The sequence below is a fragment of the Canis aureus genome, chromosome 14, assembly GCF_053574225.1.
Source record: "Canis aureus isolate CA01 chromosome 14, VMU_Caureus_v.1.0, whole genome shotgun sequence".
Classification (NCBI taxonomy): domain Eukaryota; kingdom Metazoa; phylum Chordata; class Mammalia; order Carnivora; family Canidae; genus Canis; species Canis aureus.
In genome coordinates, this window is record NC_135624.1 from 3,343,183 (window position 1) to 3,368,607 (window position 25,425).

General features: G+C 41.2%; 2 protein-coding genes across 2 annotated transcripts in view; one reads left to right on the top strand and one right to left on the bottom strand.

Annotated features, from left to right (window-relative positions):
* Positions 1 to 803: 803 nt before the first annotated feature.
* On the top strand, positions 804 to 23,626 carry ERICH5 (glutamate rich 5). Its single transcript, XM_077846695.1, has 3 exons — positions 804 to 937; positions 19,416 to 20,435; positions 22,356 to 23,626. The coding sequence occupies exons 1-3, from the start codon at positions 880 to 882 to the stop codon at positions 22,466 to 22,468; spliced, it is 1,191 nt and encodes a 396-aa protein (XP_077702821.1). The 5' UTR covers positions 804 to 879; the 3' UTR covers positions 22,469 to 23,626.
* Positions 9,276 to 25,425, bottom strand: part of RIDA (reactive intermediate imine deaminase A) — a 38,389-nt gene continuing 22,239 nt past the window's right edge. Inside the window, exon 6 of the mRNA XM_077846696.1 lies at positions 9,276 to 9,616. Coding sequence (XP_077702822.1) covers positions 9,539 to 9,616 — 78 coding nt within the window. The 3' untranslated portion in view covers positions 9,276 to 9,538. The remainder of the gene's footprint in view (positions 9,617 to 25,425) is intronic.

The following is a 25,425-nucleotide window of genomic DNA, read 5'->3' on the forward strand; positions in this document are numbered from 1 at the left end:
CCACGGCCCAGTCCACCGCCCAGTCCACGGCCCAGTCCGCGGCCCAGTCCACGGCCCAGTCCGCGGCCCAGTCCACCGCCCAGTCCGCGGCCCAGTCCACGGCCCAGTCCACCGCCCAGTCCGCGGCCCAGTCCACGGCCCAGTCCACCGCCCAGTCCACGGCCCAGTCCACCGCCCAGTCCACGGCCCAGTCCACGGCCCAGTCCACCGCCCAGTCCGCGGCCCAGTCCACGGCCCAGTCCACGGCCCAGTCCACCGCCCAGTCCGCGGCCCAGTCCACCGCCCAGTCCACGGCCCAGTCCGCGGCCCAGTCCACCGCCCAGTCCGCGGCCCAGTCCACGGCCCAGTCCACCGCCCAGTCCGCGGCCCAGTCCACGGCCCAGTCCGCGGCCCAGTCCACCGCCCAGTCCACGGCCCAGTCCACGGCCCAGTCCACCGCCCAGTCCGCGGCCCAGTCCACGGCCCAGTCCACCGCCCAGTCCACGGCCCAGTCCGCGGCCCAGTCCACCGCCCAGTCCACGGCCCAGTCCACGGCCCAGGCCACCGCCGCTGGCCACGTCGCCTCCTCCGTCCCCGGCTCTCCGCGACGCACGCCTACCCCTGCTTCCAGAGCCTCCTTCTCCCTCCCCCGCCGCCTGTACCGCACCCCCGCACCCCGTCTGCCCACCCGGCTCCCCGGCCCGGTCCTGCTCCTCGCCGGGCCGCGCCACCACCCCCGCGCCCGCAGTGCGCCTGCGCCCCGCCCCCGCCCCGCCCCCGCCGGAGCCCGCCCAGTCCCACAGCGTCGGCGCCGCGGGGCGGAGGGTCCGAGCTCCCGGCGACGCCGGCGCGGGGCTGCGACGGGCGACTGCGCTCGCCCCGGGGCCGCGGGGTCCCGCCATGGGCTGCTCCGGCAGCGCCCTCCACAAGGCCGGCGACGGCAGCAGGCTCCGCCGCGGTGAGCGGGGTCCCCGGGCCCACCCCTCCCGGGCCTCGGGCCTCGGGCCTCGGGGTGGCTGCTCCCGGGGGGCTCGGAAGGCGCGACCCGCGCGCGCCCCGCTCGGAGGGGGGCGCTGCTCGCCGGGGCGGGAGTGGACGGAGCTGAGCGCGGCGCGGCGCGGCTCTGCCGGGACCCGGAGCGCGCCCGGGGGCCCCGCGGTGCCGAGGTCCCGAGGCGCCCGCCGCGCTGCCGCCGGCCGAGCTACCCGGGAGGCGGCATTAAGTCCCTCCCGCGGTTGGCCGAGGGGTGCCTTTAATGAGCATTTCCCTGCCCTAACCAGAGGTGCTCCTCTCATCTCCTAAAAGTACAAAGCTGCAAAGTCCGTGGGAACTGGGAAAGGCTCCGGAGAGCGGGTGGGCATTCACCGCATCCAGGAGGACCCCGCGCTTGGGGAGAGGTCGGGCACACTCTCGCTGTCCTTGGCTTCGGTACTTCTTGGCAAATATCCATTCGATAAAAAGTGGTCATCACTGAAATTCAAGAAGTATATTTTGAAGGTTTATTATATGGTAGCCGGGTGCCTGGCTAGATGATGAGGTGCAAGTGACCCTGCTTTTGGACCAGGGGTCCAAGAGACAGGCAATAAACAGATGATTAAGATAAGTTTCTGACAGTGGTAAGTGCTGTGAAAAGAGGAAGAACAGATTAATGAACGAGAGAATGACCGGGTTTTATGTGTACCTCTTGAATTTTAAATGGCTAACATTTTAGATGAAGTTTCAAAGGTTAATAAGCAAATGCCTTCAAGTTAGTTTGCGATCATATTCAAGGCTAACTCTAGGGGAAATTTTATATTTCAGTTAATTCCTTTTCACAGGTCTTCTTTTAGCACCTTGTGTTCTTCCAATAACACAGTAACGTCCTCCTTTCTGATTTTGTAATAGAGAGCACAAGGTTTTCTGAATGTTGTTTCAGAGTTCAGACACTGTGTCCTAGTCAGAAGTATGTTGTGTTGCAGTCATTTTCGTGGTGTATGATAAATTTATTTCTAATTTCAGTAGATAACAGAAAGCAACAAAAAGTTTGGAAATAGGGGCACCTGGGTGACTCAGTGGTTAAGCCTCTGCCTTGCGCTCAGGATGTGATCCCAGGATCCTGGGATTGAGTTCCCCACCAGGCTTCCCCCAGGCAGCCTGCTTCTCCCTCTGCCTATGTCTCTGCATCTCTCTCTGTGTCTCTCATGAAAAAATAAAATCTTTAAAAAAGTGTTTGAAAATAGGCAAAGTAATTAAAGCCATTATATAAAAGTGATTCCAAACCCTCTGTCTCTGACAACAATGTAAAATGATGAAAAAATCCATTCCTAATGTACAATACTTGCTCACCTTTCTCCTAAAGAAACGAAAGCCTCTGCATCCTAAACATGCTCTCAAGAGGCCAGTGCAAAAAAATAAAAATAAATTTAAAAAAATTTTAAAGAAGCCAGTACAAGGAGCAGTTTCTTTGATATTTCATTTTATTTTATGAAATCAGGTAGATTTTGCATTTTGTTCCATGATAAATCCTTGTTGGTTTCAATATGAAAAGCTGAGGAAAATTGATGCTTCAGAAAGATACACCATATTTTGCTTTCTCTTATCCCCTGTCATGGCCCCAGATATCCTAGGAATAGCATGCCGATTTAAAAGCAGAGCATGGGGCAGCCTCGCTAGCTCAGCGGTTTAGTGCCTGCCTTCAGTCCTGGGTGTGATCCTGGAGACCTGGGATCGAGTCCCGCGTTGGGCTCCCTGCATGGAGCCTGCTTCTCCCTCTGTCTCTGCCTCTCTCTCTCTGTGTCTCTCTTGAATAAATAAATAAAATCTTAAAAAAAAAAAAAAAAAAAAAGCAGAGCATGAGGGGCACCTGTCTGGTTCACTTGGTTAAGCTCAGGCTGTGAATCCATGAATCTGTGAACTCAATATGAACCCATTTCATATTGAACCCGTGATGATCTCATGGGTTGTGAGACTTGAGCCTCACTTCAGGCTCCATGCCCAGCAGGGAGTCTGCTTGGAGAGTCTCATCCTCTTCCCCTCTCCCCACTCAAACGCTTGCTTTCTCTCTCTCTCTCTCTCTCAAATAATAAATGGGGGGCACTTGGGTAGCTCATTCAGTTGAGCCACAGGCTTTCAGTTTCTTCTCAGGTCATGATCTCAGGGTCCTGGGATCACTTCTGGGGCAGGAGGGGGGGTTGCACTCTGCGGGGAGTCCACTTCAGGATTCTCTCCCTCTCTCTACCCCTCCCGCTGCTCCCTTGTGCTCTCTTTCTCAAAATAAATAAATAAATATTTTTAGAAAGCAGAGCACTAAATCATCACTATAGATTTTTTACATTTTTAAAGATTTTATTTATTTGAGAGAAAGAGAGCACATGAGCCCAGTTAAAGAGCTGAGGGAGAGGGACAAGCCGACTCCATGCTGAGTGTGGAGTCTGATGCAGGGCTCCATCCTAGCCAAAATCAAGAGGCAGACACCCCTCATAGATGTTTTTAACTAATAAAACATCACTCTGGGGAATGTTAGTCTTAGGGAAGGACACAAGTATCTAATAGGTGGATAGGTTTTTAAGCAGAGGCCAGTCCAAATAAAAAAATTATGAATAACTATGTTTAAAAAAAATCTTATCACCAAGATTAATAACCATCACCATAAGTCACATCCTTTCATTTTTCATTTATGCTTTCATCATTGTTCTACGTTTTCACAGGTTTTGTTCTGAAAGAAATATTAAAATGCCTGACAAGGTTGACTGTGTAGAAAATTAATACACTGCATAAATTGCTCAATGCACATATTGAATCAGTCAACAGGTGTATTTTGCTTTTGATCCCCAATCACACAATACTTTCTTGTAACTGGATACTACTGTATGTTCATCAGCATTTCAACTCCATGATCTTGGAGGCTCAATACATAATTCATTCCTGTTTCTGCAGCTCACAACTTCTTTAAATCCTATATACAATGCCAAGTCTGTGTGTATGAGCTTTTAGATTAAAAATCCAAGTTTATTAAATGTCCTGGGATCCCTGGGTGGCGCAGCGGTTTGGCGCCTGCCTTTGGCCCGGGGCACGATCCTGGAGACCTGGGATCGAATCCCATGTCGGGCTCCCGGTGCATGGAGCCTGCTTCTCCCTCTGCCTGTGTCTCTGCCTCTCTCTCTCTCTCTGTGACTATCATAAATAAAAAAATAAAATAAAATAAAAAATAAATGTCCTGTACATATGTTTACTCACTGTACCCCTGGTGCTTTGCAATACTCAGCACACTGTTGTTGAATGAATTACTTCATTTAGTCTTTATGACAATACCATGACTAAATATCATGATTATCTCCATTTCACAGATAAGGAGCCCTGTGACATTGAGCAAATTATTTACTCATTAGAGTCAGAGCTGGGCTTTGAATTCAGGTACTCTGATTCCAGAGCTTGACCTATTTCTCTTTAAACCACCATGTGATAACTAGATTTAAATCTGTTTTTGTGGGGATCCCTGGTTGGCTCAACAGTTTAGCTCCTGCCTTTGGCCCAGGGCATGACCCTGGAGTCCCAGGATCGAGTCCCACGTTGGGCTCCCTGCGTGGAGCCTGCTTCTCTCTCTGCCTGTGTCTCTTCCTCTCTCTCTCTGTCTCTGTCTCTCATGAATAAATAAAATCTTTAAAAAAAGAATCTGTTTTTGCCTCAAAGCATTCTGAATCTCCCTTCGAGGTGTGGTCATCTATTATTCAAACAACAAAAGAAATCTAATAAAGTATAATATAGTATTATAATTTAATAAATTTAATAACATAATTATAATAGTTTTATCATAATCCCTAAATAAGATATATATTGTAATAAATACGATACTGGTGTGAGATATGCAGTATATAAATTTATTGTATATTAATATATAATATACATATTTAATAAATATTTATCCTTAAATGAGTCAGGAAAATATGAACTTTATATTTATTTCCAAACATAAGCTAAGAATATTTGAAAGACATTTATTTAACCTTAGAGATTTTTTAAAGATTTTATTTATTTATTCATGAGAGACACAGAGAGAGGCAGAAACATAGGCAGAGGGAGAAGCAGGGTCCACACAGGGAGCCTGATGAGGGACTTGATTCAGGATCACACCCTGAGTCTAAAGCAAACGCTCAACTGCTGAGCCACCCAGGAGTCCCAACTTAGAGATATTTTAAGCAGAGTACATAGATGAGGAGAAATTTCCGGTGCCCCCCCATAGAGGTTCCAGATAATCTTCATATCATACCAGAGATTCTTTAAACTCACAATATCCACCTTAAAACCCCATGGGTTGATGTTAAAATACATGACTCGCTAGTAGACTGGATTTGTGTTGACAGTTCTGTCTACTTGAATTTTCTGTAACTGGCTTAAAAACTGTTACGTATGGTACAACAAGCAAAATAATCATTAAATAATGGGTTGGGCTAGATTACTTCTGAGATGTCTTACAGCCCTAAAATCCTGTAGCATTAAAATATGAAGGTACTTATTTTCTGAGCTTAAATTTAAATCAGATGGCAGCTATTTGGTTAGGTAGCTATAGGCTGAATAGGAAAATCCATTCTACTGATCACCTGGCTATGTTTGCTCTAACCCATCAGATGCTGAGTTTCTTTCCCTCATCTCTGAAGATGACTGACTAGGGAAAGAGGTATGGGGAGGACCAGGACACAGGTAGATAGTCAAATAACTATCCAGTGCTATCAAAGTGTAGAATGGGGCCTGGTACATGGTAGTCACACAGAAGAGTTTTATCAAATGCCCTAAAATGTGTGAAGGAAGAGGCTTTTCCTTCCAAAAGGACAATTAGAAAGATTGAGTGACTTTCCTGTTTGTGGAATCAAGTTCTAAATACTAGGGTAATATTCTGTTCAAAATTTCTGTTCTTTTCAGCACCCTGAGGATCTAATAGAATCTCACTGAAACATTATATGGTCTCATTCATTTGGGGAATATAAATAATAGTGAAAGGGAATAGAAGGGAAGGGAGAAGAAATGGGTAGGAAATATCAGAAAGGGAGACAGAACATAAAGACTCCTAACTCTGGGAAACGAACTAGGGGTGGTGGAAGGGGAGGTGGGCGGGGGGGTGGGGGTGACTGGGTGACGGGCACTGAGGGGAGCACTTGATGGGATGAGCACTGGGTGTTATTCTGTATGTTGGCAAATTGAACACCAATAAAAAATAAATTTATTGTTAAAAAAAAGAATCTCACAAAGGTTTTGTTGATTTTACAAACTTTAATGGACCCACAGATCTCTATGTCTGTACTCAAACCTTCCTCCGTGTGCTGCCAGCCTTTTATGTACATGTATGACTATTACCCTACTCTTGCCTAATATAAATGCCATCTGTTTCTGGCAGTCTTCTTCTGAGATCTTATAGCTTAAGCACCAACATGGACGAAGAAAATAGACGGTAATTATTGAAAATCCAATTCTAAGTTAATATGTACATTTCTGCTGGTAGCTATAATCATTTGTTTATTCTACCATGAACTCTCACTGGCTGCTTGGATTCCATGTTACCTAGGCAATAGGATGAGGTTTGCATTTCATGCTGTTATGTGGATTGTTCTTTGTACTGTGGAAGTACCTCCAGCCTTCAACCAATATTTTCACACAGTGGCATTTCAGTCCTAAATAGACATTTTTTTCTTTGTAATTGAAGAATAAACATCATCAGCATTAAAACTCATTTAATAGGCTTTCCTTGCATGCAAATATTATATATATAAATGTGATTTCTTCCTTTAAAATGCTGAAAGTCTAGACTAAGTCTTGTATGTCTTGTGTCCCCTCTAGAGCCTGGCACACAGAGAATGCTTGGCAAGTCTTTGTAGGGTGGTTATTACATACAGCTAATTAAAATGGAACATAAGAACCTCATACGTGGTTCAAAAATTTGAAACCATTTGAAAAATGCATGCCGTGAAAAGTATACCTCCTGCCCTACTCCCATCATCTGCTTAGTTCCAATCATACCCATGAGTAAATATTTTTATTAGGTGGAGGTTTTTTTTGTATATTCTTCCAAAATTTGTTTATACGTTGCAGATATTGTTTCCCTCTCCCATCTTCATTTTAAAACGTATTATACCGACTGTTTTTCACTTAACAGGATGGAGATTTTTTCTGTATCGATATAAAGAAAATGTCTTTCTCGTTTTTTACCTTTGCTGAATAATCCATTATGTGATTTGTTTAACCAGTTTCCTATTGATGGACATTTGGTTTGTTTCCAGTCTTTTCCTGTTGCAAACAAAACTGCAGTGAATTCCTTTACATATACATCATTTTGAATGTGTGCAAGTGTAACCATAGAACAATTTCCCAGAAGTGGCATGAGTATCATGTGCATTTGTGATTTTGATGGACAACTGCCTACATGCCTTCCATAAGACTTGTGCCAATTTACTCACTCATCAGCAATACAGTAAGTTTTTTTTTTTAAATAAAATTGAAGGGTTTTCAAGATTAGTGCAGCCACATCAAAACAAGGGCTTGGAGAAAAAGTCGGGAGATAAGGTAGGAGCTCACACTTGGTTCCAAGTACTTTAGATTGTGATCTCATTTTTTTTTTTAATTTTTATTTATTTATGATAGTCACAGAGAGAGAGAGAGAGGCAGAGACATAGGCAGAGGGAGAAGCAGGCTCCATGCACCGGGAGCCCGACATGGGATTCGATCCCGGGTCTCCAGGATCGCACCCTGGGCCAAAGGCAGGCGCTAAACCACTGCGCCACCCAGGGATCCCTGTGATCTCATTTAATCCCCACGAGAGCCTTCTGAAGCAAGCATTAATAAATAAATAGATAAATAAATAAATAAATAAATAAATAAATAAATAATAAAGCAAGCATTGATATCACCAAACACAGCTAGGAAACTGCAGCTCAGTGAGGATAAATAACTTGCCTAAGATCTCAGAGCTAGCAAGTGGTGGGGCTAAAGCTCAGTATGTGTGACTTGGAAGTACCTGCTGTTTTCACAGTCCAGTTCCATCTGATCTCTAGTCCCATTTCTGCTGTGACTCATATGTCCTTACCTGTAGGAAAAATACAATCCATATTTGTTCAGTGGGTGGATGGGCAAATGGATGGATTGACAGAGAAGAGGATTGAAGGGGATGCGGGTGCTACTTAGAAAAGCAGAGGAAGAGTAGGAATCAGGACCCAGGGAGTAACAGAGACTTGGATGACAACATTGGCTGAGGTGGGCTTGGGAAGAGAGTGGGTTGTGAAGAGGGTCTCCTAATCAGGCAGGGAAGGGTCAACACAGCAAAACAAAGCCTCATTGTGTTCTAAGCATGCACCTGTAAGGTTGACACATGTCCCAGCTAATATGCACAGTTTCACTTCTGTGTTAATGTTTTACAACATCAGGTTTAAAATAAAAACCTCAGACGTGTAAGTTATGGAAAGACTCACGAAAACAGATAAAGAGCATCAGACTTGGCCAGGCTTCAAAACTGGTGTGTTTAAGTGTATGTAGTTCTAGGTAATTTCTTGTTTTTAAGCAAAATACCAGGATATATCTCTCCAAGTGAGTGTTAATGTCTGGAAAGTATCAAAATGACCTCAGAAGCTTCTTTACATTCCCAAGGACATTGCTGTTGTTCATGTCCCTTGAACCCTTCCTTGGGAGTTGCTAACCCATCTGGCTCTAGAATTCATTCTTTTGTATATATTCAAGGGTGTCAGAAGTTTGCCCTTTGAGGATGAAGACTGAAAAAAAAAACCCACATTTTTTTTTAAAAGATGTATTTATTTTAGAAAGAGAGTGAGAGGATGAGCAGGGGGAGGGGCAGAAGGAGGAGAGAAATCCTCAAGCCGACTCCCCGCTGAGCTCAGAGCCCCATATGAGGCTCTATCCCAGGACCCCAAGATCGTAACCTGAGCTGAAATCAAGAGCCCATGCTCAACCGACAGCCATCCAGGTGCCCCACATTGGTTTTAATAGCTCAGCATCTATGGGAATTGCTTTATGAAAGTAGACAAAATAGGCCAGGTGATTAATATACTCAGAAACAAGGGGGGGGGGAGGGAATCATTGGAAATAGGCAAGAAAAAGATGAGGCAGTCTGTGTCATAGAGGCAAGTTCAGCTGACATCACTTTCTTCCACCTGGAAGGGCTCCAGGGGCAGTGGGTCCCCAGGATAATTGGGCTGGGCTGCGGGGATTGGGTGGCTGGATCCCCACAGCTAGGAAGGATGACCCTCTTTTCTCAGACCGCATACTCAGCAGTCCCTTGACCTCTCCTCCAGCCTGGCTTCTCTAATAAGACAGAAGACTTCAAGCCCCAATAACATGTTCTTTATTCATACTGAACATTTCCTGACATTCGAATATGTATGGCTCTGAACACTTGCTTTGAGATGAGCACATCATATTAGGCTGGTTTAGATAAAGGAAATGTCCAAATGTACATTAAATAGGAAAGTCAAGATGCAAAAAGATCAAGAAGCATCCATAGAGGTACCTGGGGTGGCTCAGTGGTTGAGCATCTGCCTTTGACTCAGGTCGTGATCCTGGGGTCTTGGGATTGAATTCCACATCAGGCTCCCCGCTGGGAGCCTGCTTCTCCCTCTGCCCGTGTCTTTGCCTCTCTCTGTGTGTCTCTTGTGAATAAAATCTTAAAAAAAAAAAAAAAAGAGAAGCATCCATAGACAGCAAAATGACATCCTTCCCTATGTATCTACTTTAGGGTCACCCAAAGTCACATTTCATTTACAAATAATGTATAGTTGAAAAGGGGCATCAAAATAGCTCTAATAAATATCATTTAAATACATATAAAATGAACTTGACTTCATAAGACAAAGATTGAAATGACTCATGTTCAAGAGGCTGCTAAACAGGCCTTCTCTCTGGCCTGAGCCTGCCTTCTCTGCAGCTGTTCCAGATGCCTCTCCCCCAATACCCTACCCCCTCCACCGCTTCCCAGGCCCTTCCCTCTCAGTGATTGACCTACTTCCTCTCCATTAAAAGAAAGGTCCTCAGGATCTTCTTTGGATGTACCATGAAATCAAGTTTTTTTGTTTTACTTTGTTGGTCTATCAATTAATTGTCCCTCTTACCAGCATTTTCCTACTTGGAGACAATACATCCTCAAGCCTGTTATATATTTGTCCTTACATTCAGTGAAAAGGACTTTCTGCTTTCCTCAGAGGCTTGCTTTTTTTTTTTTTTTTTTTTTTAATTCATGAGAGACACACACAGAGGCAGAGACACAGGCAGAGGGAGAAGCAGGTTCCCTGTGGAGCCTGATGCAAGACTCGATCCCAGGACCCCGGGATCAGGACCTGAGCCAAAGGCAGACACTCAACCGCTAAGCCAGCCAGGCATCCCAGAAGCTTGCTTTTAAAAGGTCCTCCTAAAGGGTCCCTGCAGGATGAAAACATTCCACACTTTGCAGACTGCCCTGATTGATCTGTTCTTATCTCTCAGCCTTGCCCAGCTAATGCTCCTCTAGTCTATCTATGGTGACAGAAATATATCTGTCCCTGTGTTGTATGTATGAGAGCGTCCCAGCCTGTGAGAATGAGATTGCAGCGTGCCAGCATTTCTCCCAGCCTTTGGGGCAGCTGGGCAGGATCTGGACAGTGTGAGCCCTCAGGGGCAGCTTCCTCCTGCCAAACAGTGTGCAGTGTGCTGCACAAACATCCTATTCTATGTGAGCCACCACATTAAAAAGATCGATAAGTACTGGGATGTGCATTCCAACTGCTCTGTCATTTTTACTGGCTGTGGTTTTTCTTACTGGAGAGGACATCTGCCTTTAGCCACCCGAGCAAGGACCTCTGTTGAAATGTCCTCCCCAAATTATTCTCCTTGCTGTCATTAATAATGATAAGGAACTCTTTTTTTCTTTAGTTGATTCTTTAGGAGGGCATATTCTTACCTTTTCCATTTTTCCTAAGACTGAGAGGAACCACATAGTTTCTTTTGGCTAATTTCCTTTTTCTTTGCCCTGGAGCAGTAGCCTCTATAGACTAGATGGTTATGAGAGGCTCTGATTACCCATAGAGACTGTGTGTATGTGTGTGTGTATTTCAACATCCTGGGAGACAGTATAGAGTGCTGATTAAGAATGTGGGTCTGGCTTCAAATCCTGTTTCATGATCACTTATTAGTGGTGTGACTTTGAGCCACTCAGTCTCCTTGTGCCTCAGTGACCTCATCTGTAAAATAGGATTAACAGTAGTGCCTATTTCATAGACTTGTTCTGAGGAATAAAATCAGTTAATACATATAAGGAACCTAGAAAGTAGCTGACTTGCCTGCTGGCTAGATCCAGCCCACCATTTGTTTGTGTAAATAAAGTTTTAAGGGAACACAGATATGCCTAGTTATTTACATATCACGTGACTGCTTTCTCTTCAGGATGATAGAGTAGTTGCAATAGCATCGCTAAGCCCAGCAAACCTGAGAACATTCACTCTGTCCCTATACACAAAAAAAATTGCTGACCCCTGCCTAGAATATTATCTAGTAAGTCCTCAATAAAAATTATCTATCATTAATACCAATTTTAGTAAATCTCAATTTTTCTTTATTGCTTTTCCAAGATCAAATTGTTTGGTTTTCTTCCTCAAAATCAACTAGTTTGGTGATTTTTTTTCTGACTTCTTTTTCTTTTTTTTTGCTAAATTTGTAAAGGGAAAGGGACTATTAAAAATATTAAGTTATGGGCAGCTCAGGTGGCTCAGCAGTTTAGTGCCACCTTCAGTCCAGGGCATGATCCTGGAGACCCGGGATTGAGTCCCACGTTAGGCTCCCTGCATGGAGCCTGCTTCTCCCTCTGCCTGTGTCTCTGCCTCTCTCTCTGTGTCTCTCATGAATAAATAAATAGAATCTTTAAAAAAATATATTAAGTTAGTAATAGCACAAGTGGTACAAAAATAATAAAAAATCATAAAAGTGGTATGTGAATGACCAAAGTTTGTGAAACAGTTTTTCTAAAGTTTATTTTTCAAGATTTTATTTATTTATTCATGAGAGACACAGATAGGCAGAGACATAGGCAGAGGGAAAAGCAGACTCTCTGTGGGGAGCCCAATGCAGGACTCAATCCCAGGACCCTGGGATCACAACCTGAGCCAAAGGCAGATGCTCAACCACTAAGCCACTCAGGCGTCCTGTAAAGTTATCAGATCTTATTTTGCTAGGTTACATGCTCTTGTACTTTTGCTGGTATACTTAAAAAAAAAAAACAAAAAAACTTTTATTTTAGAAAAGTTTTAGATTTACAGAAAAAGTATGAAAATAGTACAGAGGCTCCCATAGACCCGCTTTTCCTTATTATTAATATCTTACATAAGTAGGCATGCTCGTCACAATTAATGAACGAATACCATGTGTTATGTTTTTTTAAAGATTTTATTTATTTATTTGAGAGCCAGAAAGAGCTGAGTGGGAGGAGGGGCAGGGGTAGAAGGAGGAGCAGGCTCCCCGTGGAGCAGGAAGCAGGACACAGGGCTCAATCCCAGAACCCTGAGATCATGACTGGAGCAGATGACAGACACTTAACTGACTGAGCCACCCAGGTGCCCCCTGATACATTGTTATTAACCAAAGTCCATGCTTTATTCAGATTTCTTCAGGTTTTCTCTAATATCCTATTTCTGTTCCAGAGTCCCATCCAGGATTGCACAATACATTTGGTCAATACATTTAGTGTGTTTCCTTAGGTCCCTCTTGACTATGACAGTTTCTCAGACTTGTTGACAGTTTTAAGTACTGGTCAGGTATTTTGTAGACTATCCCTCAATAATTGGGGTTTGTCTGATGTTTTTCTTACAATGCTCCTGTGGTCATTGGAAGAGCACAGAGGTAAAGTGCCCCTTATATTACATCATATCAAGGGTACACATTCTCAGTGTAAGTTATTACTGGCTCCTTAGCCTCTCTAATCAGCCTTTCCCCTCTACAGGTCCTACATCTCCATGTGTGCTCGTCAAGTGTTCTGGAAGTGTCTCTCCAACTACATGTTCTTGTTTCTCTATAGTTAAATATCAATGTTAGGTTTACCTTCAAACTTGGTTGAATTTACTTTGTGATGGTCAAAAGTAATTTTAAATATGTCAACCCAAATAGTTCTAATAAAAAGATGGCTTGTCTGATTTTTACTTAGCCTCTTTTGGAATTTTTGCCTATGGTTTCATACTTCAGGTACATGGGATTTTGCCTCAGTTCTCCTCTCTTCTAAATGAATGCCCTGTTGATATCTGCCGAATGACAGAATGCACCCTTGGGGATTAGCATTTGTGCCATGGCACATGAGGATAGTGTCTTTACATACTTTGGTGAGAGAAAAGGGCAAAAACATCTAGAGTAGTACCATTAGTAACTCCACAAATTTTGGATAAATGATAGGATGAAATTGAGGAGAAAGCAAAGTAAGAAAATGAGAAGATGAGTAGATTTCCTTTGGGACTGATTCCTGCTGCATCTCGGTTCCCAAAGCTCCACAGCTAAAGAACCCAGAAATGGTGGCAGCAGGGGAAAAATACCAGAGTGCCCTTTTATCACTGATTCTCTAGAAAACGCAGTAGACAGGCCAGTGAGGTCTTTGGGATGTCTGATATGTCACAGCCATGGGATAGGAAATATTGACCTCGTTTTTCTCCTTGCTCGGTAGAAACTTTTCATTTCTGATTAGGGTAATGAACTGAGTTGAAAAGCTTCCATCATAATGTGAATTTCAGGTATGTTAGCTCTAGTTCTAATCCCTTCTGTAATGTTGCCTAGTATTTCGTTTCTTTGTGTGCCTATCACAACGGTGCTTACAACAAGGGTTCTGTTGGTTCAGCTGTCGCAACAAATTTGTGATGGTTCAACCTTCAACAGAATCAAGAGAGATAATGAGCACCAAAGGATTAGGCCCAGAGCAGTGTATGATTTGATAAAATGTAGGGTTCAGGAAACAGACACATCTCTAGACTACTTTGGATGTGGAAACAATGCATCTCTCCACAATCTTTATTACTTAATAATACACGTTAGGCATAGAATGTCTCCTGTGTGTGGACGAAAGATCTCATCTCTGAACTTTCAAGTCAGAGTGCTAGGAGAAATGATGTAGTACCCTCTGCCTCAAGGAGGCATGTCTTGGAGTCATAAAACCACGTCGACAGAGTGTGTGGAGGTTCTTGGGTGAGAGGTAATGCTTAGGCACCAAGGTGTACTTAAGGAGGGTAGCTATTATTTGAATCTCCCTGCAGACAGTAAATTTGAGGATAGCTGGGACCAGATCTTCCTGGTCATCTGCTAGGACCTATGCTCAATGTAGAGGTGGCCTCTAGTAGGCTCTTGAATACTTGAAATCAGTGAATAAGTGAAATCAAAGCCAACAAACAGAATGAAAGATATTTATTTATATAAAAGCTGTCAGTAGACTTCCTTCATGCTGGTCAGGTCATGCCCGATATTGTGCATATTATCCCATTATTGATCAGTTATCACGTTTTAAAACTTATCATGGTAACAAAATGATTTCGTAGGTCAATGTTGACAACTTTCTAGTGTTTAGGGAACTGTTTATCCCAGATTGTTGGTGTTGCAGTCCATTCTTTCTCAGTTAGCTATAATTTATTGACGGGGCCACCAGTAGGCCACAAAGGACCTTTGTGAGGTTGTAAAAAGGTGCTCTCCGCACCCTTGACACACGCAGCCCTGCAGGTGCACAAGGCTGGAGTTCAGCTGTCCCCCTCTACTCAGTGGGGCACCCCGTGTAGTGAGAAAACCTGCACCGCCCCCAGCTTCCCAAGTACCTGTTCATGTCACGTACCATGGTGGGGAACCACACACATTAGCACCTCAAGCAGTTCTCTGAAGATGCCTAAAAAGCAATTCCTGTATCCCCATTTTACAGATAAAAAAAGGTGAAGTCTAGAGGGGTTAGGAACTTATCCAAATGGCACAGTTAAATAAATGGTGGAATCAGGATTCACATCCAACATCAGTAGAGTCTGGAATGCACTGCTCAAGCTGAAGAGGAGGATAGATTAAACAAATCTAGAAATTGTACTTGCCTCGGCAGCTGGGGATAAAAATATTCTGAAGGCTAGAAATTGGGTGCCTGACAGGAAGTGTTTGGGGTGACTGTAGACTTCATTGCTGTACTCTCTGAGAGGTGGTTTGAAACTACCATTTGTTTTCCAACCTTTTCATTTATTTATTCCCATCTTCTCTTTGTTTCTGAATAAGCTTAGAGAAAGGTGCCAGTATCAGAATGAATGAAATTACCTTACTTTTCTGTTTGTCAATGTTTTCTTCCTTGCTCTCGTCATCAAGTGAGGTATAATATCAGTGATGGCTAATGTGGATTGTCACTCAATGGCGCTAGTCACTGTGCTTATGCTTTCCAGTAGCAAGGGGACACATGGAATCCTCACAACAATTCTGCTAATACAGTTACTGCTTTACAGGTGGTGAAACTGAGGCACAAAGAGCTGTAATCAGGCTAGTGAGTGCAGGAATCAGGCCTCAGACCCACTACATTTTGGGTGTGTTTTCAAAGCCATATGATATCGTCTTCCCTTTTAGAATAGATTACCCTTTTCTATCATGTAGGAAAAAGAACTTTTGGGCTGTTAATTAAGAACTATGGCCTCCAAAATACATTCATTTCAAAATTCAAGCAGAATGTATTTAATAAATTCTTTCTTTTTTCCCTCATCCTCCCATATGTTTGTTTTTGTACCCAAGAGCCTGGCTGATATTACCATTGCAATTCTCTCTTAACTGGAGCTAGTCTTTTGCAAATCTGTATTAGTAATGGTTGCAGAGAGAAGTTACTTCAAAGCATATACAATGAAAGCTGAGATTCCGTATTCCGAATTATGAAGGAAAGTAGGTCATGTGTGGTTTTCTGTAAGGTTTGGGACATTTAAAGTATAACACATGAGAAACTTAAGGCAGCCTCATGATTTTTTGTATTACCATTTGACCCAGTTAAGGAAAAGAATAAATATTTTGACTGAAAAAAAATACAAAATGAATTTCTCACTGCACTTAGAGCAGTTTCTCTCTCTCTCTCTCTCTCTCTCTCTCATGATCATTTTATTTATTACTTTTTTCCTCTAAGTTTTTATTTAAATTCCAGCTAGTTAACATATAGTGAAATATTAGTTTAAGGTGTAGAATTCAGTGACTCATCACTTACGTACAATACCCAGTGTTCATCACAGGTGCCCTCCTTAATACCCATCACCTGTTTGATCCATTCTCCTCCCCCCTCCTGCCCACCTCCTCTCCAGTAATCAGTTTATTCTCTATAGTTAAGATTTGCTAATCATTTAAAAAATGTTTTATCTCCTTTGGGATACTTAGGAAAATATTAAAAGACATGACATTCATCTGTTATATTTCCCAGTTTGGTTGCGTATTTTCAGGTTGTTTTATAAAAATATTATATGTTGGGGACATTTGCCTACTTCAAGTATGTCATTAAGATAAGGAAAAGTACCTAACAATGAAAACTGATACTGTGATCATGGGCATAAATGTTCTAGTTGTGGCAAAAATTGATAGATCACTTGGACACTAGTGACACTATTTGTGGGTAAATAACTTTTCACAAAGCTTTTGGTTTTGGAGAAAAAACTTGAATCAGTCTGATAACATATGTTTTTCAAAATATGAAATTGAGTGACTTTGTTTTGGGTGTTGTCACATTTTCCCCCCACAGCTTTCTGCCCTAGAAGAATGATGCCGTTGGAATTTACCCACAGGTGGCACAGCTGGATGAAAGTCATTTGTCTCATTTAACTGACAGTACTAATCACTGTAATAACTATTTTAACAGAAAAGATAATTTGGCAGACATCTATGATTAGTATATTAACACATTTCCTTAATTCCCTAGGGCGACCATCACCAGAACATCCTTTGTGTGATCTAAATGAATTGTCCTGTCATAATGAGTTTCTTTATAGGCCTGAGAAATCACTTTTGTTAAATTGTCTAAAGTGCTATTAATTTGAAAGCTTCATTCATGATGAGGTCTGAGGGAGAGGCAAAAGATGGCCCTTCACCCTGTTCTGACATATGACCCACTGCCAGGGCCCTGAATCTCCCCTAATCCTCCCCAAACTTGGCTTCTCCAAGCCTTGTATATCTACTCTATATCCAGGGCTCCAAACCTGGAAGCAGGGGTAAATGATTTGATGTGAACAAATATATTAAAAAGAGAGACAATTGGCAGTGAGTTGAATTAATGATAATACACAACCTAAGGAAGTGAAGAACTATGACAGTTTAACTCAGGGAAAAACGAAAAATAACTTACACAAAGTAATAGCTTACTGTTTGGCTTGGTTCTTCCTAGCAGACATATTCATTCTATGGACATGAACCTGGATACCACTTTACCCAAATTACAATACTATTTTCAGTGATTGCTCACATACAGTTGCTGAACTGAAAGTAAATGTGACTGTGTGATGGGAGAGGGTAAGGGGTGACAGAGGTGGGAGAAGAAGGAGCCCAAGTCTTTAGTTTCCATGTGGGAATGAACTGAAATGCCCACACTGAAAGATCATGAAGCAACAATTTGCTTAGAGATATAGAAGAAAAATATCCCTCCAAAACAGTTAAATGAATTAAGAAACTTACCCCCAGGAAGGGGTAAATGGGAGAGGAGATCCGAGTATTAGTTGTGCATCTTAAATAAGCGATATGTATGTATGCGTATATAATTAGGGTGGGGAGTAACTTAGGGAAAAGAGATTTTAAAAAAGGAAAAAAATATTCAGGAAAAAAAAAAAGATAGAAGCATATTACCTGGAGACCCATTTTAACATGATAGCTTATTTTCTCCGGTATTTTTACCATCTGTGATTTTCTTTCTCTTCCTTCATCATTCTCTTCCAATGATCAACTTTGCTTTAATCATACTGTAATAAAATTGATAACTAACTTGCTGAGCACTTAGGTGCACATTTTATATGCATTGTTCCATTTGATTAACCCAATTGTGCGTGCTGATATTATAACTTATTATATCATAATTACATTCTTATATTAGCATATGGTCTTCATAATCATCTTTTTAAAAAAAGATTTTATTTATTTATTCATGAAAGACACACAGAGAGAGAGAGAGGCAGAGACATAGGCAGAGGGAGAAGCAGGCTCCATGCAGGGAGCCCGATGTGGGACTCGATTCCTGGACCCCAGGATCATGCCCTGGGCCGAAGGCAGGCGCTCAACTGCTGAGCCAACAGGTGTCCCCATAATCATCTTTTTTTCATGGTACAATAATATTCCATCCAGCAGAATATCTTTTCCCCAAATTATTAGACTTTTAAGTTGTTTTCCAGTTTTTGCTATTATAAAGAATACTAAGATGATATACTTTTCTCCAAAGCTTTTTCCTGACATTTGTGCTTATAGGATGAATTTCCACAAGGAAGATTACTGGGTCAAAGAGTAGAATCATGTTGCCAAGTTGCTTGTCTTAAACTGTCTAGGGCACTTTTACATTAAGTGTTTAATGTGATGCCTTGTGCAGCTCTGAGAAAGGTGGGGGAGAGAGATTCACTGCCATTTTACAGATGAGATAACTAGGAGCTAAGTCTTCAAGGTCACACAGCTGGAGGAAGAGCCAGAATTAGGTTCCCAACTCTTTCTTGATTTCTGTCCCCCAAATGAGATGAAACTCAGGCTGAGCAATTCCTGACACTTTCCTTCCCAGATGTCTTGGTCTTTACCTAGTGGAGCTTCTCTGTCAGGGGGCCCTTTCCTTTCACTGAGAGCCATTCTGCTTCAGGAAAAAGTAAGCCCCCTCTAGCAGCCCAAAACCACATGCTGAATGAAATCTTCTACCAAGGCTTAGAAAAAACAGAGCAAGAAGGGGAAAGAATGTGAGAAAACAAGTGAAATGTGCTTACTTAGAAAACGGGGCAGGATCCATGAGAAGGTGTCTGAGGAGTAAACAAGAAAATACTGTGATTTTGGAGGACCTTAATGCTTAAGATAAGGTATTTGAGCTGAAGACAGTGAGGAAGTTTGACTTATGGAGGGTTAGGGTCATGGTATGGCTTTTTTTTTTTTTTTTTTTTTTTTACTCATTTGTATGCAGGACTTTCTTGAATGTTAAATCTACTTAAAAAAATTTTTTTTACAACCCTGAGACCATGACCTGAGCCAAACCCAAGAGTCAGACACTTAACTGACTGAGCCACCCAGGCGCCCCTAAATCTATTTCTTTCTCTTTTTTTTAATAATAAATTTATTTTTTATTGGTGTTCAATTTGCCAACATACAGAATAACACCCAGTGCTCATCCCATCAAGTGCCCCCCTCAGTTTCTTGATAGCAGTATACTTTCTCAGGATAGAAACTAACCAACAATTTGTATTTTTTCTTTTTCTTTTTCAAATGAATGATCAAAAAGTAACTTTAAATATGTATTTTCTCAACCACAGAAGAAAGTGAGTCCTGCTTTGCTCAGCCAAAACCATGTACAATGGGAAAAGAATCTACTCTTTATGGCAAGGTACAAAAGGAAAGCCCTCCCCAACTTGAGAAGCTCAAGATTTCAGCAGTGTCTACAGCTAATGGTATTAAATCACTCCGTGAACAGCCCTCGGCAAACAATGCTGCAGATCTACCAGAAGATACTCAGCTTCTAGAAGGACCCAAGGAGTCTGGGCCACCTCAGCCAGGTGGCACAGATGTTACTCCAGAAACAGGAAAAAAGAAGAGAGACATGGGAACAGTGACAGAGGCTCAGCCTTTAAAAGGAAATGCTGAGACTGAATCTGTAGAAACAGGCACCAAGTACCAGCCTTTGAGGATCACAGGAGAGCAGGACTCTCCTGGAGCAGTGGAAGGTACTGAGAATCCACAAACTGCCAGAGAGATGAAACCTCCAGGAACAGCTGAGAAAATCCCTCCTCTGGAAGCAGCTAAAGAACCACAACCTGAAGAAGCAATGGGAAAGGGTAAACAGACCCAATGCCCAGAAACATTTCCCAAGGAGAATGAATCTTCAGAAGTATTGGAAGGAAGTCAATTTGTGGAAGCAGCTGAAGAGTGGCAACTTCAAGAAACATTGGGAAAAGATGAGCTGTCCCAGCCTCTAGAAACAAGTCCCAAAGAGAGTGAGTCTCCAGAAATATTAGAAGGAAGCCAGTTTGTAGAAACAGGTGAAGAGCGGCAACATGAAGAAACATTGGGAAAAGATGAGCAGTCCCAACTTCTAGAAACAATTCCCAAAGAGAATGAAACACCAGAAATATTGGAAGGAAGTCCATTTGTGGAAACGGCTATAAACGATGATTTGCCCCATAAAACTCTTGAAGGTCCAGGAAACATGGAGAAGATTCAACCTGAAGGAATAATAGTTGGAAGCATGGAGCATCCAGTGGGAATTCTAGAAACAGGAGTAAATATGGACACAGTCAGGAAAACTCATACTAATGAAGAGGACCAACACATTGAAGGTAAAATTTATGCTGGTTGTGTAGATGTGCTGCATAAGTGATCATCCCTGGGGATCTCTATGTCAGGTGGTTGAATTTCATTTGACCCAAACCAGAAGGCTTTCATACCTGGAAAATGGGCTCTTGGCTCTGCAGCAGAAATGCTCTACACTTGATCTGAGCCAAAAGGACAAGAAGTGATACAGAAAAATTTTCTAAAGCATAATCTGTGTCCAGAATTTTTAACCTGGATCTATCTTTGTTGAATACACTTGAATGTTGAAGGCAACGTGTTAAAATTTCTGGATTTTTCCAGGTTCACTTTTCATCAGGTCCCATGTATGGTATGAGGATCCAAAGTGGAGATGAGTAAGTGGTTAGCAGAGGAACTTCACCTTCTAGTGAAAGAATACCCAGCTAATGGATCTTAACAGTGCAATTTTCATCTCTGCCCATTTATCCTTAGAAAATCACTGCCAGTCTGCTGCTGTCCTACTATCTTTTTGTCTCTAGGAGAAGACTAGAGACATCGTATTATGTCTTGGCATATGTGTTTTTAAAATGTTCTTTGCCAACATAAAAAAAATGGCATCTATTCTACTCTTTATTGGAGTTATAATTGAAAAAAATAACAGTTCTTGTGGGGAATGATTTACATATTGGTAAATTTTAGCTTCACACTATGGTATAATTAAGTAAAGCATTCATCCATATGTTCCTTAATTCATTTATTACCACAGCAGTTTTTGAGTGCTAATCATATGCCAAGTGTGGGGGGTGAGGGTGGGAGTAAGAGATAGGCCCTGTTCTCCAGGGGCTCACAGTCTAATGGGAAGAAGGCTGAATTTAAACACATTACCACGGTCTATTGAAGTAAGTGCTTTAAGGAAGGTGTACAAAAGTGTTCCAGGAATATAAGGGAGGGGCAGGTAAAAGCATGTATTTGTTGGGCTAGACCCTAACCTTAGCAAACTCAAGTCATTAGGGCCGAGGATAGTGAGTGAAGTGAGAGGCACATGTTTATGGCATGGGGAGCCCTGGGGATGGTAGTGACCAGGCACACCATCCTGTTAAAGAGGTAGCTACTGCTTAGCTCCATCCGTGAGCCAATATTGCCCACCCTGACTTCTTAGGGAGACAGATTTATATCTACAGTGTCCAGACTTTTAAATGTTTGCAATCTTTAAATGTTTAATGATTGTTTTCTTCAAACACCTCAATGGCCCAACAAAATGGGTTCCTGGGCATGCCTAGACCACCTTTTCATTTAAATATAAATGGAACTTTTTTTGTGAACATATGCTTCTAGAATTTTAATGCATATATAAACTTCAGAATTAAAATGTGAACATACTATAGATAACTTGCATTGTTCATTCAAAAAGAACCCATGGACATCTTAATGCCTATAAACCACCTTTACAACAATATTTTCATCTGCATATATGGACACAAAACTATTCAGTCAAGACATATTATTGGATATTTACCAAGAACTGAACACTCAGGTTGCTCTCACATTTTTGCTCCTGAAACTGAGCTTGGATAAATATTTTAATAGATAATTATTTTGGCAAATCCATCATTATTTCCTTAGGATAAATCCTTAGAAGTAGAATGCACGGATTAGAACTTTTTGGGGCTTCTAATACAAATCACCTTACATGGAACTTTTTATTTATATTATGTTCTGCTGTCATTTCTTGGGTAATTCTGAAGCCTGATTTTATATAAAGGGATGTCAAGATAGAAAATGTTAAGGGATGTCGGCCATTCAGAGGATCTGAGAGATTCAGGGCAATTGCCTTTCTTGACACCACCAGAGAAACTTACTAATTTGACAAAGAGAGCAGGAGCTGCCCATTGGAAACTGGCTGTAGGGTACTCTATTGTTCATGCTAAGTGAGCATCTCTTAATATCTCCTTTGGTTACTTTTCTAGGTGAGACAGGAGAAAAGGTTGAAACAGAGACAGAGAATGAGAAAGGAGGTGAAGGGGCTGGAACAAAAGAAGAAGAAACAGGTGAAGCTGTGGATCTTTCAGCAGCCACATAAATTGGTGTGGTAGTACAAGGATAACGGACACAGTGTATTATAACAGAAAAATGTGAAGTGTGAGGGTTACAGATCTTATCTTTCAAAGTTATGTATTTTATACAAAGTGTGGTTATTATGTTCCTGATTACATTGTTCCATAAAACTGCTAAGCTATGAACAGTTTTCTTAGGCACTCAGAATAGCCATACATTCAGGACTACAATAGTCACAGCCAATGACAAGTAGGGTATACAATCACTGGAGTATGAGGGTGTTTTCTTCACTGTGGCAATAGGTCTATTCAGTTTAGAAAATGAGACCCTAAAAAGAAGGTAGAAACCTTAGGTATAGGTGGCTGGAAAAAGGAGTTAACACATTTTAGGGAACTCATGATAATAAGGTTATACATGTATGATTACAGTGGGTAAGAATGAACAACGTCAAGTCAAGCTATACCTAGTGTTTCTTGTTGCAGAATTGAAAGCTGGTAGGAACATTGGAGTGTGTGTCATCTAGTTACCTTCTCACCTTAAGTCTATCTACTACGGTAGACTCTTATTTATCATGGTGTGTTAAATGTGTTAACAAAATCCTTGTCAAAAAAATGCATTCTGGTGCTATTGCAAGATCAGGCATTTCTACACCGAAAGGCTACACATTTTTCATGTGCCATTTTGAATTAGCTATTGATTTTACACTTAGGTGAAAGATTTCAATTAGTGTTGTCCTTTTGACTGACATTAATATATTTTAAATCAATTGGCTCTTAAATGTATTTGAGGCAACAAACAATAAGAATTAAAACCTAGATTAGTGGGGCACCCAGGTGGCTCAGTCAGTTAAGCGTCCCAGTCTTGATTTTTGGCTCAGGTCATGATCTCAGGATCGTGAGATCGAGTCTTGCATGGAGCTTCTCACTGAGCTTGGAGTCTGCTTAAGATTCTCTTTCTCCCTCTCACTCTGTCTGCCCCCAGCCCACCTAGCTGGCCCTTGCATGTGCTCTGCAAACTTTTTCTCTCTCTCTAAAAAACAAACAAAACACCTAGATTAGTTGCCTATGAGAAGTTTTTATTTTGGGTCTTTTTGTTTGTTTGTTTTTTGTTGTTTCAGATTACTATAGTTTAATGTTAGGCTTTAGAGGTAGAAAGGAGTTAAGAAATTAGAATTTAAAAACCATTTATAGGGATCCCTGGGTGGCGCAGCGGTTTGGCGCCTGCCTTTGGCCCAGGGCGTGATCCTGGAGACCCAGGATCGAATCCCACGTCAGGCTCCCGGTGCATGGAGCCTGCTTCTCCCTCTGCCTGTGTCTCTGCCTCTCTCTCTCTCTCTGTGTGACTATCATAAATAAATAAAAATTTAAAAAAAAATAAAAATAAAAATAAAAACCATTTATAATATTTTATTAATGTTAAAATGATGTACATTGAAAGTTGCTTTTCAAGAATTCTTCCAAAATGGCCAAGAGATTTTGGTAAAAGATTATACATGAATAGTAATGATAGCAATCTTGTCTACCATTGAGTGCCTGGTGTTTATGAATATCAGGATAGAATTATAGTCTGGAAACACTTGGTTTCTTTTTCTTAAATGTAAATATATATTTTTAAGGTAACTGCTCAGATGAATTAACTAGAATATTTTACCTTAGCTTTTATATTAAAATGACTAATAAGATGACCTATAATTAATTTCAAGGATATAGGATTCAGGGAAGAATTATCATCTTTATTCTGATTTTAACATTAGTTTATGCTTCTGACCTTAAAGAGCTGAAGTAGACAACAAAAGGAGGTACTTGATTAGATGACATCCTCTTTTCTGCAGAGTGGCTGGACTGTGATTTTATTGAGAGCAAGGACTATTTTATGTATCTCTAATTCAGGCATTTAGCTCCTTTAGTAGAATATGATAGGTGCTTGATAAATATTTGTCAAATCAATCAATGAATAGTAAATACCAAGGGTTCACATTTATTTATAATTCATTTAAAAAGAATATATTTAAAATCTCAGTTTGTGTAGCACATTTTCACGAGTGCTGCTCAAGCTCAGTAACAAGCTATATATCTTGTTTAGTTCTGAAAACAGCACTATTTTTTGGTCAGAAAGTTACATAAATCAGACATGATATAATATCTTTCAAGCTGCCTTTTGTGACCCAAAGGTGTTTTTCCTGACCAAAAGGTATTTTTATACAGATATCTAGTAACTAGAAAATGATAGAGCTTAGTGTAAAATATGAAAATCACCTTAAAAGTTGGAATTGTATTTTGTATCAAGTACTGAAATAGTAGGATTCATTTACTTAATAGACATAAAGATCCATTCTGTATTGTGTAGATTATCTTTTTTTAATCCGTAGCATGTGTTAAAGAAATTTCTTTAGAACTGATTCTTGAAACAACTCTTTCCCAAAGCATTATATAGTGGCAATGTAAGTTTTCAAGTTGTTTGTTAATCTTATTATTTTCCATTAATTACTAGGTTATTTATTCTTGGATTTTGGAAATTTGTATAAATTTCTGGTACTTTTTATACTTTGGCCTTTAATGTGGTTACTAAGACATTTTTAGAAACTGTTCTTATTCTTTTAGATAATACTAGTAATTTTTTTATTAAAACCTATAAATTAAAAGTTCCATAATATTTGAGTATCCTAGAATTGAAATATTTCATCTAAATAAGGATTTATTTTTTAAAATAAAATTAAAGTAATAAGCGCCTGTAGTAAAACTCAAATAATACAGAAAGGTATAAAACGGGCAGTAAAGTTCTCCCTCCCATATCTTTTAGACTTTCTATGAAAGGATAATTAGGTTTCTTGCATATGTTTCCACAAGAAGGTAGTATATATGCTATGCTATATGCATATGCTACAACGTAAGTGTATATTTACATATCCACATTTTAAAACACAAATGAGAATTTACATAGCCCTGTGTTGTAAAAAGTGCATATAAAAACCACAATCTATCC